Here is a 13,035-nt window from a genome sequence, read left to right as displayed (position 1 = left end):
TTTCCTCTGGGAGATTTTGGAATACCATTAGACATCACAAGTCTTTTTATGGTTTATTCAGTTGATACAGTATGAGAGAGGAAAAAAGAGCCAGATCCTCTGGCACTTGTTCTTCTTAACACTGTGTCTGTAATGTAAAGGGAGGGAACCCAGAACTTTCATTTTCAGAACTGTATCTCAGCCTCTGGCTCCTGGAGGAAACCAGTGTGGTTCAGATGTGGGATGGGAAGAGTGGTTTGCATTGGCATTAGCTTTGCGGGTGCTTTGGGGCTGGAGCATACTCAGCTGTGGGTTACAGATGCTTGCTCTCCAGTATTAATGTGGCCAATATGTAAAACCATGGCATCCACAATACTACACAAAGGTCCACGCCTTTGATAGTTGGGGAAATCATTCTTAACTGAAGTAATTCTTTCTTGGATGACTGGAACACATTTTGAACAGGAGATCATTTTTCTGAAGGCTGAAACCAGCATTATTTGATGGTATATATATAGGCAGCAGGTCCTATATCTTCAGGCTTTATAATTGACCTTCATCAAGAAATAGGAAGAAAAAAAACACTTCTCTAAGTAAGTGTTACTTACAGTGGGAAATACTGTTTCTCCTTCTGGGACCATTTGTAATGGGAGTGGATGTGGAAGTGAAGTGATGACCATCAATAGCTTTGGGTGCAGTTGGGAAGATTGACTTATCTTGGGTCACTTAAAGAAGGTACTTTTCAGGGGAAACTAAGTGATTTTTTTTCCCTGAAAAGTAGGTGCTAAGCCAAATAAATTTGGGAACACTCTAAATCATGTATTTATAAATATGATATTTTTTATTGTGTATATAGCAGAAAGCTTATACATTGAACTCCCATTGTATAGTTTCTTGGAAATTTCAGGTGTAAACATTTTGTGGTTGCTATCATCTGATTTGATTCATAGTGTGTTGGAATTTTTTCATCAGTTGTATTTGGTGGGGAGTTCACAATGGGAGGTCACATGTGCTAGTGCTCAACGGCTAATCAGTAGTCTCAGGTGTTGCTTCTGAAGGTTTTGGGGAGTCTGTGCCATGCATGGAATTGAATTCATGCCCCTTCCCTGTAAAACATGTGCTGCAACTTAATTACTTTCCTAGACCTTTAACAATTTTTATTTTCATGATTTACCTTCATAGTGGTGGGACTAGAGAAACTATATTGAAGTGAAAGGAAACTAGAATTAGATTGTTAGTGCTTTATTTAATTTTCTTGTTTGAATTCAGTGACCAGGACTTCATTAAGGCACAGAAATTGTCCCTTTCTACTTTGAAGCCTTTCCTACTTAGAGTACACTGAGAAAGTTGGGATATCTTCAACCCCCATTCAGTTAGTGTTCTAGTTTCTCATTCAGGTAAAATTTCCAGTGAAATAGTAGCTTATACATCAGAAGTGAGTTTATTGACTCTTATTGCACTTCTGAGCATCTAATAAATAATTTATTAGTCTGATGGATATGTGGCTACCTAACTATGGGGCATGAAATATGCACTGTTTTTCTAATACACTGTAGGGAGAGACCTGTTTATAAAGTATTTAGTATTGGTTTTATAATGCACCATTGACAACAGGAGACCATGAAGCTCAAAGATCAATCTCATTTTGGCCCACAGTATTAATGCTGCTTTATAAAGCTCTGTGACAGGTCACTTAGACAGTGGTCCTCACAGATAGACTCTGTTAGGAAGGTAGACTGTAGGGGCTGCCAGAGCAGCAGATGCATGCCTTTGTCCAGGTCCCTGGAGTGACTGTTCTGTGGTTGCTGATATGAGCCAGGTGATGGAACTCTTTATTTTCCTGTTCTCCACAGAGATTCTGAAACAGAGTGCTCAATGATGCTAATGCATCCCTCACTAATTGTGTGGAGGGTTAGAGTGACTTTGGACATAGGAATCACACAGTCTACAGTATAGCTTAGCTTTCCTATGTTTCTCCTATGTCTGTTAGTGAGATTACATTCTTCTACCCTCTCCTTTATTCAAAGCACATAGGTGACTAGGTGACTTAGCATAAAGGTTTTTAGTGTGTATGTATGTATGTATGTATGTATGTATGTATGTATGTATGTATGCATGCATGCATGTTTTGCAGGAAAATGCTTAGGTACTACCCTGGGTGGTGCTCGGGAAACTTTATGTGGTACTGAGGATTGATGTGAGGTTGGATGCGTGAAAAGCAAGCATCATACCTGGGGTACTATATGAGGAATTGGGGATTGAACCTGGTCCGCCACATGCAAGTATGTCCCCAGCCTAGTGTACTATCAAACAGTCCCTGTTGTTTGGTTACTTATTTAACCTTATTACTGGTTCTCTTATTCTAAAGGATACTTTCATAAGTCTTTGACTTTAAGTTTATGGAAGAATGATGATATTACATTGTTTTTACATGAGAGAAGATAAATAAAATTACTTTTTCTGTTTTTGTTTTTTGTTTTGTTTTTTTGTTTTTTGGGCCACACCTGACGGTGCTCAGGGGTTACTCCTGGCTATCTGCTCAGAAATAGCTCCTGGCAGGCAATGGGGACCATATGGGACACCGGGATTTGAACCAACCACCTTTGGTCCTGGATCGGCTGCTTGCAAGGCAAATGCCGCTGTGCTATCACTCCAGGCCCACTTTTTCTGTTTTTATTTACCGTATTTTCCGGCGTATAAGACGATTTTTGAAACAAAAAAAAAGTCAACCGAAAATCGGGGGTCATCTTATACGCCGAGTATGTCCTGAAAAATGTTTTAATATGCTGCTAAACGAAAATTGTCTGAATATTGCCACAAAATGAATTTTCCAACTCGATCCTGCATCAATCACTGCAAAACTCCTCGGACCACCTCTCTAACTCAGCCAATCCAAGCAGGCTTTTTATGCATGCAAATTAGACAATGTTCTGGACCCGAATGTACACTGTAAAAAGCCTGCTCAGATTGGCCAGAGTCAGAGAGGAAGTCTATTACAGTATAACCTCTGAACCTTTGCTTGTTGTGATTGGCTCACTGTGGTACATACAGTTGCAGCACAGGAATGTTCTGTCTGATACAGCGACTATAGGCCTAAACCTGTGTTTTAACTGCAAAATTGGGGGGTCGTCTTATACGCCAGAAAATACGGTACTTTTTTGCTTTTGAGTCACACCTAGAGAGTATCAGGACTAATTATTTACTTGTCTTGGAGAATGACCCTTTAGGTTTCATTCTTGGTGGGTTTCTGGGAGACTCTTCAGGGGTTGAACTTGGTTGGCCACATGAGTGACAAGCATCTTACAAGCACCTTAGAATATGCACAGTCTGCCGGAGAGATAGCACAGCAGCAGGGCATTTGCCTTGCATGCAGAAGGACAGTAGTTCAAATTCCTACTTCCCATATGGTCTCCCTGCCAGGAGTAATTTCTGAGCAGAGAGCCAGGAGTAGCCCCTAAGTGCTGCTGGGTGTGACCCCCCCCCAAAAAAAAAATAGAATATGCGCAGTCTCTGGTCCACTCTTGTATTTTTATTGTGTATGTGGCTTGATATTTGTGCTTGTGCATCTGCAGGTATTTTGATTCCAATAATTTTTCTTATATTTTATAAATTATCCCATCTAATAGACCCTGCCTATATATCTTTATTTAAAATTTTTATTTGTTTCAAGGCATTATGACACTTGATATGTCCTTAGTGTGTTCCTTTGAAATAGAGCTTTTGGTTGAGCTTTCAGTATATGTTGTATCACATTTATTGTTCCAGTTGATATAGGGGACATTGTCAACCAGAGTGGTTTCTCCCTTTTGCTATAAATAGTTGAAACCTATTACTTAATTATAAATATAACTTTATTACTTATTACTTAAGAAATAGTATTAATTATTATTACTTATTACTTATAAATAGTACTTACTTAAAGGATGTTTGTGCTTCTTTTCAAAATGATTTGAATGTATGTCAGATCCAAAGCCTTTCTAGGAGCACTATTTTACAAACTACCTGTCTCCCTCAGTGTTGTGATTTTGTATTTCTCTGTACAGTTATTTTTTGAGGTAAATACTCTAATGTGGTATTTCTGAGAGTAAACACCAGAGTTTTTAGTACTGAAAATGCTTTGGTTAAAAACTAACCAAAGCCAAAAGTATACCTGCATGTCTTAGTAACAGTTTAGACCATGATCTTGTCCCTAAACTCTTCAGGCTATTCTGGCTGAGGTTTCTATGTGTTGAAATGCCCAGCCCAGACTGCCAGAGCCATCTGGAGAAGTTGTAGTTGGAAACATGAAGTAACATTTAACACAGACTCTCATACAATGGAGAGAGATTCAGACTCAACTCAGAGGACAGCACAGTGTTTTTATTTTCTGTTTGAATCTCTTTAAGTATATGTTTGAATTAATTAATCTCTGAGTTGTTAATATAAATTTATATCTCAAGGAGTTAGAAAATAAGCAATAAAATAGATGTTTCCAAAGAGAAAGGTTCACAGAAGAACACAGGTACTTAACTAACTTCATGTATATATAAGTGGACACTAGTTAACCTCAGTAGTTGTTATATGTATCTGCTCTTTAATCTGGATTAAAGGCTGCTGCTATGTTCAGGTTTAGCCAGGACATGCAATAAATGAGAATACGAACGAGATTGACAGCTAAATAGTATTTTTTTAAATTTATTTTCAAGGATGCAGTGAATCTAACTTGTACATTTTCTTCATGTTCCTCAAACTTCACAGTTGTGGGACACATCTGTGTTATTTCACCCTCAAAAAGACGGGTGGCAAGAAATTAGGAATCAATGGAGAGTAAAGAGAGATACATGTTAATGATGCTTTGTAATTGTTGAGATGAGACTCTGTAATGTGTGGAGAACTCTTAATTACTGTCCAATATTTTTTTCTTTTTTTGGTTTTTGGGCCACACCCGACGGCACTCAGGGATTATTCCTGGCTCTGCGCTCAGAAATCGCTCCTGGCAGGCTCAGGGGACCAAATTGGATGCCAGGGATCGATCCCAGGATCGATTGTCCTGGATTGGCTACATGCAAGGCAAATGCCCTACCACTGTACTATCTCTCTGGCTTCAAATATTTCCTCCTCCTTTCCCATACAAAAATATTGGCACAAAGGAGTAATACTGCAACTTTTTGCATATTTTTTGGAGGAGGTGAACTTTCTCACTCTCCAATTAAATTATAGATGCAAGTCCAGAACTTTTTTAAGTTTATAATATAATTAAACTTTAGTTGAAATTATTTTTAGCTTTACTTTTATTTTTTGTCTTTATAAAGTGAGTCAAAATATTTCCCCTTAATTTCACATAGAAAATGAAACGTTAGGGCAAAAGAAATGATTGTGAGGGCTGAAAATGGCCGCTTTATTTGCATATGGGAGCCCTGGGTTTGAGTGTGTCCACTTGGAGCATTGCTGATCTTTCATGCCACTGGGTGTTACCACCCCCCCTGAAAATTTGTACATTATAAAGTAGGAATGGGTGACTTTCACCAGGAAAGAAGTGTTGCTGCAAAATTTTTCTAAGGATATGAAAATTTGTGTGTATTACATTTTCAGATAAGGTTTCTATTTTAAATTTTTTTCTTTAAAACAAAAAAAAACAACAACTTAAGACATCTGTTAACATTTTACACAGCCCCAACAGATGTTACAGAGAAAGTTCCATACTTTATTCTGAAGAAAAATGTTATTTTCTCAACTGGTTGCCTCCACCTCTGCTACTCTTTTGTATAATTTCCATACATTAAGTTATATACCTTAAGCCTTTGGCTTTAGAATTATGTTTACCCAACAAAGTATTATTTGATTGGAAACAGTTTAAATGTTGCTGTAGAGATAAAGTTCAACATACAAAAAAAATCAACTTCTAAAATGGTAGTTATTTTTTTTTTAAATGGTAGTTATAAGATTGGATAGTTATCAAAACAATTTTTTATATAAAATGAGTGACTTACATAAACTGGAGTTGTTTTGCTATAAGAAGTGCTGATTGTCATGTGATGTAGAGCGTCACTTTTATTATTTTGGCAAGAACAGGGACAGTTTTGTCTTGACAAGCCATTAGATGAATACCAGCATGTGTCACATGAAAAACCACTGATCTTTAACCCAGCTCTGTACTTAACCAGGCCTTGAAAATGAATAGTGAATAAAAGAAGAGCAAAGGCCAGTTTACTGTCATTACAGATTACAGAATCTGTTAATAGCTGCTGAACTGAACACAGGGAATTGTAGGTATCGTTTCTTGAACCAGTTGAAGTCTTAAAGATGATTGCCAAATTGTGTGTATACATCACATGTTTATATGATACTTGCTTAGGATCTTGCATTATTTGAAACAGCTAGGAAATAAAAAAGAAATTCCCAAGTTCTTTCCCAGTATGCTAAATGCATGCCTTTATCTTAAAACCATAAGTATTTACATTGAACTCTCTCAGTGAGGCTTTCCTTTCCCCTAGTTATGAAACTTTTAAAAGAAAACAATGCACTTAAAGGATTTTTATTAAATATTTAGGATAAAATAAAAAGTATGCAATATTATTCCCCAATAAAACCTACACCTCAAACATGCATATAATGTAAAAATCTTTGCTTATTTGTTTCTTCAGGTATTTACTGTGGCTGATATTTGCAGCATGTATTCTTCTTAATGGAGGGAAAAAACTAAACCTATCTCAATTCCCAAATATTGAAAAGATCAGTAACATTTTAAACAGTCAGTTGTGGGAATTATTGCTTACAGAGCTAACAAGAAAGAACACACTTTCTTACTCTGCTGGTGGAATTGCATTGTGCCTCCCCATAGTCTTGTTATCCCACACTAACTGAAATGCAAATTCTTTGCAACTAATTGGATCTCATTGAGGGTACATGCACAGTATGTACTCATATACAAAAAGGTTTTTTTAAAAGTAAAATGTCTCTATAATTACAACTTTTAATTACTGTCCAAAACATTGAACTTTGAACTCTCTAACATAGGTTTAGAATATTGGTATCTGACTAGAATATATATATATATGTATATATATATATATATATATATATATATATATATATATTAAAATTTCTTACATGTTACTGCAAAAAAAAACACACTATGAAATGCTTTTTAATAACGTTGTACTAGGCCAAAAAATAGATGGGGAAATTACTTGCAACAACCTCAAAGTCATGGGGCTATTAAAATCCTGCAAAAGTCCCAAGATTTTCCTTTGAAGTTTAAGATTTCGTATTTTGGAGTCAATATACTGACATTATGGTAATAGTATAATCCTTTTCTTGGGTTATTTTAAGTGTTAAAACTACATACACATACATAATTTCTGAAAGTCTCCCTTCAAACTTACAATTTATATTAATGTTGTAAACTGCATTGAGTTTCTTTCTTTGTACACGTGTATTTCTATTATGGGCTGTGATAAGATATTCAGAGTCCCATGAAGTTTCTAATAAGTTGTGTGCCATTTAGACTTAGTTGATGTAATATTTAATTTCTTTGGTCCATATCACTATCAGTAATGTGGGAAAACAATACGGCTTTTAGTGTTTGTGATTCTTTAACTTGAATCAGGACAACAACAAAAAAGCAATTACTATAGAAGTCATGATTACTACCACCCATCTAGTGTTAAATAACTTTAATGCAAATTATTCCAGACAGTCACTCATCTGGAAAAGCCAGAATTCACAAGTCATCTTTGCCTTTCAGGTATATAGTTTTTGCACCTGTGTTCTTAAAAATGATAAGATCATGCCTGTGCTATGTTTTCATGTGGAAGTGAATGGCAAATTCAGATCATGATTTTGGGACTTTCTAGTGGGGTCAAATTTGTACTTTGAAAATGATTTTAAGTGAAAGTTAAAATTTCAGATCTGCAGAGCACATGTATATCCTCATGCTGCTGTTTTAGTTTGCTAATTCATCTATTATTAAATCTTGAGTCAGTTCTCTTAAAGCTTTACCTCTTTGTAAAGTCGACTTATACACTTGTGAAAATAACTGTTTTATGAAATCTTTGTAGCAGGTGTAGTACCATAAGATTTGTTGAAAATATTTAAAAGCATACCCTGTTTCTTCAGGATCTTGTGTTTTGGCAGTAACATACAGGTACAAGTTATGTTGCAGACTTGTTTAATCTAGGGCAACTTCAAGCCTTGACATCTGAAAGAGTTCACTTTGCCTACACAGGGTAGCATTTTATCAAAAGAGTGCTAGCTGGACAGACCAGATTTGGATGTATTAGCTAGTCAGCCTAATAACCCTGTACAGACTGTATTGATTTTCTAGGAGAGAGTTTATGAACTAAATAAACTTGGGGTTGGTGTCTTAATAAACTGCTTCTCTCAGTCTGTCACATTTAGTTACGGAGCTGTGCAGTTTAGGGGGGAAAAAAGGCTAATTCTGTTACAGATTGTTCACAGCAGGGTCTCCAAATTAGCCCTTTGTTTTGTAATGCCACCTTGCTTGGGCTCGCTTTGAGCACATTTCTCAGTTTTGCCCTAATGAGTTGCAACACTGATAATGTGGCTGATGATCTTTCATTGATTTCACTATCACTTGCTTGTCTGGTAATTGATCCGTTGCTGAGCCTCTAGTTAATTATATCGGCTTTGACATGGCCCGGTCCACAGGGAATTTCAAGTCTTGCAGAATAACAGTTTTAATAAAAGAGTCTATTACTGCAGGTGCTTGCTGCTGCATGCCAGTTGATTTTTGTGTTGTTGTTGATGTGTCTTTATGTGTGTGTGTGTGTGTGTGTGTGTGTGTGTGTATGTAGGGGGGAAGGGAGGATACCTGAGAACTAAGAGGATTGCAGAATGAAAGAATGGAGGTGCTGAAAGAGGAAGAGGGAGTGAAGGAGAGAGAAATAAAGGAGGGGGAGCAGAGACCTGGAGAGCAAGAGGCGAGAGAGAACACGCAAAGCGATACAACAGAGCCTGAGAAGAGCGAGGAGGAAGCTTGCTATTGACAGTGTCCTTAAGCCTCCCACAAATAACAGCCATTAGTGGGAAGGTCAGGAGCTGAGCCGGCAGCTTGACTGAGGCACTGAGTGCCACTTCAGAAATCAAGAGGCTAGCAAATTTTAGAGGGAGTTTAAGTGGGTAATAGCTAGCTGTAAAGGTACAGTCACTGTTGACAATTGACTCATAGGGGCTTTTCCTGCCCTCCCCCCTCAAGAATATTTTTATTGACCACAGGTGGACTTAATATATTTTAAAGCAACAATTCTTTGGGTTTTGTTTGTTTCTTCTGAGATATTGAATTTGCTGCTTTGGAGACTTTTTTGTGCTTAATGGTGGTGAACCGGAGGGAAGTTTAACTGAAAAGCTTTCAGGAGATGTCTGTTCTAGAAGGGAAGGCACATTTGTGTCAACATAGTGTACGTTTTCTCATCTTTTCTCATTGTCCACTAATGACACAGAGCTGCCATTGAAGCTCTTTTCTGTTTCTTTTGTTGTTTTGAAGAGTAAGGTTTATTGTTATTCTTGAGTTAAGAAGGAGCAAGTAGAGTGGTACATTTGTCCTCTATATTTGTAGGTGGTTGAAGATTAATGTTCCTTACATTTTAAGTTTAGAAAGGATGGCTTTTTCCTGCTTACTACTTTTATGAGATGCCATGAATTTCGCTTTCTATTTTAAAGTTACTGTTTGTGTGCAGTGTATTTTCTATTTTGCTCTATTATAAAATGGTAGATTAATACTAGAAAATAGTTTTGTTTTAAAAACACTTAATTAAACATGTGACATGCTCTCGAGGTTACATTTCATTGGGAAGAAAGCATGGTCAAATTTTCCATAGATATCTTAAATGAAAAATAGTTTTATATTCATTACTTTTTTTACTGAGATGGAACACTTTTCCCTTCATCATTTTTTATGATTTGAAAAATTATTATAGGTGTTTCATGCAGGAACTTGAACAAAGGAATTTTTTTCTTCTTTTGAGCTCTAAAAAAAGGTACACAGTTTTCCTTTGTCGTTCAGCTTATCAGCAATTAATGATCTGAGGAATTAAGTATGAAATATTCAACTTATAAAATTCTGTAGTTTATAAATGTTTATTGTGCATTTCTAATGTTTAACAGGACTGCTAACTTTATTTTCTTTGGAGAATATATAGTTAGATCTCTATATTATTTTCCCTGGGAGTTTATGTTGTTATAGACCGGTATGTATTAAAAGACTTTCAGGAGTTAACATTTAGACAACTGAGCCAGTTTTACATTTTTTAAAAACTGATTATTTTTCTTTTTTCCAGTGTAATTAGAAAAAAAAGTTGATACATAGCATTTTATATTTGTTAAAGCAAAGACTCGGGTTATATATTGCATGTTATATATGAAAGTAACCTAAGGGAGAATTCCCTGGGAAAGGCCCCGGTTCCTCTTTGCCCACATACCATCCGTGATTATAGTGCTGCTTAGAGTGTGCCTAAGCATGCATCTATCTGTGTGTGTCTAGAGAGGGGGCTAGTACAGGGTGTTATTTGGTGCCTGACAGTGGAACAGTGTAGTTGACTCTTAGCTCTGCTATCCAATGACATGCAGTGGCTGAGAGTTTGAAGCTGATGGTTGGGTCTCCAGTGCTGCCTGCACACCTGACAGGCAGCTGTTAAACCGAGCAAAGGCAAGCTCAGGGAGTCACAATCTATGCATAAATGATAGGGGTATCTGTGCAGAAGGTGCGAAAGAAGCTCTGACCCCCCTCCCTTCCCCAGATCTCCCCCTTCCCAAATGAAATGCACTCTTCAGTCAGCTTCTTAACTACACTATACTCCTGCTACTGGCTGCCAAGAGGCTCAAAAAATCCACCTTCACTTTTCAGTCAGAAGAGGCAGAAGTGGATGTGAGAGAGAGAGACACACACAGAGACAGAGAGCCAAAGAGGGCAAGAGATTTGACTCTAAGAGACTCCTGGACTGACAACTCCATGCAGTTCGGAACCAGAACGACTACGGCTGAACCAGGGTTCATGGGGACATGGCAAAACGCTGATACTAACCTCTTATTCAGAATGTCCCAACAGGTAAGTTACTTTCATATATTTTTTTAAAAGCAAGCTTTGTTATTTGTACTTTCGTTTCTGTTATTTTTCTGTTATATATATTTCTTAAACTTGATCACTTCATACTAGGCTCTGTTTTGTCATAACAGTATTCCTGGAATGTGCAGGGTTACTTCATGGTTTCCCTAAGGGCTCCTTAAAAGAAAAGGGGGGAAAGGATACAGAAGTAAAAGAAAGCCAAGGGCAATTTGAAAGTTTCACAGTGCAGCCTAGGTCCTGGGAAAAATTTAACTTGCTTTCTGTTAATCTTTTTTTTTGAAAGCGAGCACCCAGCAAATGTATCTTTCTGTTTGTATTAATCACTTCACTGAAGTATTGGCTTGAGTAGCTTTCCAATCAGTCAAAACGTAGGGGCTCCTGAGCACAGCCCGCCTGACTTCATATGCCTGGGCACAGCTCGACCTGGATGGACCAGACTAGAAAGAGGAGGTTGTGCTGAGATCGTAGCAAAAGCCGAAGGGTTGCAGAGGAGGCAGCATGAGTGGCAAGCTGCTTTGCTGGTCCGTCCCAGCTCCGTTGCAGATTGTCCGCTTTTCCGCTCTTCCGCCTGTCTCTTGGCTCGCCCTGAGCTCCCCACCGGCACCGGTTCCAGCAGAGTCCCCGCTGTGTACTCACACTCCTCCGCAGCTACAGAGCCCTGCCCCAGAGCCGGTCCTCAGTTCCTCGGTCCGGCAGGCGGTCGCTGGGTGTGCTGGCTCTGCCGGGGATGCCGATGTGTTCGTGTGAGGCCAGCGGCAACTGATAATTAATCATCGGAGCCAGCAGCTCGTACCAAGCGCTCGGTGTTACGCACCCAGTGCGCCCGGCTCCTCTTGCACAATTGCTGGCTCAGCGGCTCGGCTCCGAAAGGGAGAGAGGAAGAGAGGAAGCTAAGGGAAACAACCCAGAAACTTTCCTCTTGGACTGTGCTCAAGCGAGGGAGGGAAGTTCCCTGGTGCCTCCCTCCTAGACACCTCTTGCTTTTTTCAAAAACCTACACCAAACCCACACAAAGGCAAGAGTATTATCCACACAGCATAAAACTGTTCCACATAGACATGAATTTTGAGCAGATGGTTAAGATAGATTGTTTTTATATTTTTAATGTTGAACTGCCTTTTATTTTTTTTTAAGAAAAAATCTGGTTTGCTTGTCAAAGTTTATGAGAATGAAATACTTGACTGAATTCATTAGATGTTAAAGCCTTTTAACTAAGGAAAGAAATTTTCCCAGAGATAAACCACACATTTAGAAATAGATGTGCGAAAGGTATTCTACAGAAGGCAGGATTTGATAACCTTTAGTTAGCAAACAGTTTTAATACAGTAGTAGAGAGGATAAACACACGTGAATCAGGTGTATTTTGACATATCCTGTAGAGGGACCCTGATTACTGCTGATACAGTAAGCTGGGGTTTAGGCACAATCAACAGAAAACCAATAAGCAACTCTTTATGTGCAATTTCTAATTCTTGAAAGTTAAAAAGTTCATTTCCTTCCAGAAATACACCTTGTTTTTGTAGACTGCTTCTGAGAGGTGTGCTTCTGAAAGTTTATCCCTGCCTGAGTGACTTTTTCATGATTTGAACATTGTGTTTTTACAGATCTTAGTACCAAATAACTTATACTGCACTTTGAAAATTGCATATCAACATCAGGGTTTTTCTTGAGTAAGTGGAGAAAGAGAGAGAGAGAGAGAGACAGAGACAGAGAGACAGAGAGAGAGAGAGAATGTTGGAAAGGGAAAATTGGCTTAGGTCTCCCTCTAGCTAGAAAAGAGTTAATAAAACCAGATAGAGATAATGATCAATTGATAAATGGCTATTGAACCACATAGATGGTGTTAGATTGCTTCTTTGGCACTAGCCCCTTTTCAAGTAGATTTGAATCTAAGCAGACTAAGTCATGGGGAACATTTGAACTTAAAAAGAAAGAAAAAGTAAATTGTATGAATGATTGATAAATATTAGGGAAATAATTTGAAATTGAAACAC

At 37.9% G+C, this 13,035-nt stretch overlaps 1 protein-coding gene across 1 annotated transcript in view; it reads left to right on the top strand.

Annotated features, from left to right (window-relative positions):
• Window positions 1-10,912: 10,912 nt before the first annotated feature.
• The window catches only part of BNC2 (basonuclin 2), a 333,090-nt gene continuing 330,967 nt past the window's right edge, over window positions 10,913-13,035 (top strand). The window contains 1 exon segment of the mRNA XM_049769330.1: window positions 10,913-11,023. Within this exon segment, the coding sequence (XP_049625287.1) occupies window positions 10,928-11,023 (96 nt within the window). The 5' untranslated portion in view covers window positions 10,913-10,927.

This window comes from Suncus etruscus, chromosome 1 (genome assembly GCF_024139225.1).
Source record: "Suncus etruscus isolate mSunEtr1 chromosome 1, mSunEtr1.pri.cur, whole genome shotgun sequence".
NCBI classification, from domain to species: Eukaryota; Metazoa; Chordata; class Mammalia; order Eulipotyphla; family Soricidae; genus Suncus; species Suncus etruscus.
The sequence above is the reverse complement of the archived record's forward strand: the minus strand, read 5'-3'. Positions and strand labels throughout refer to the sequence as shown.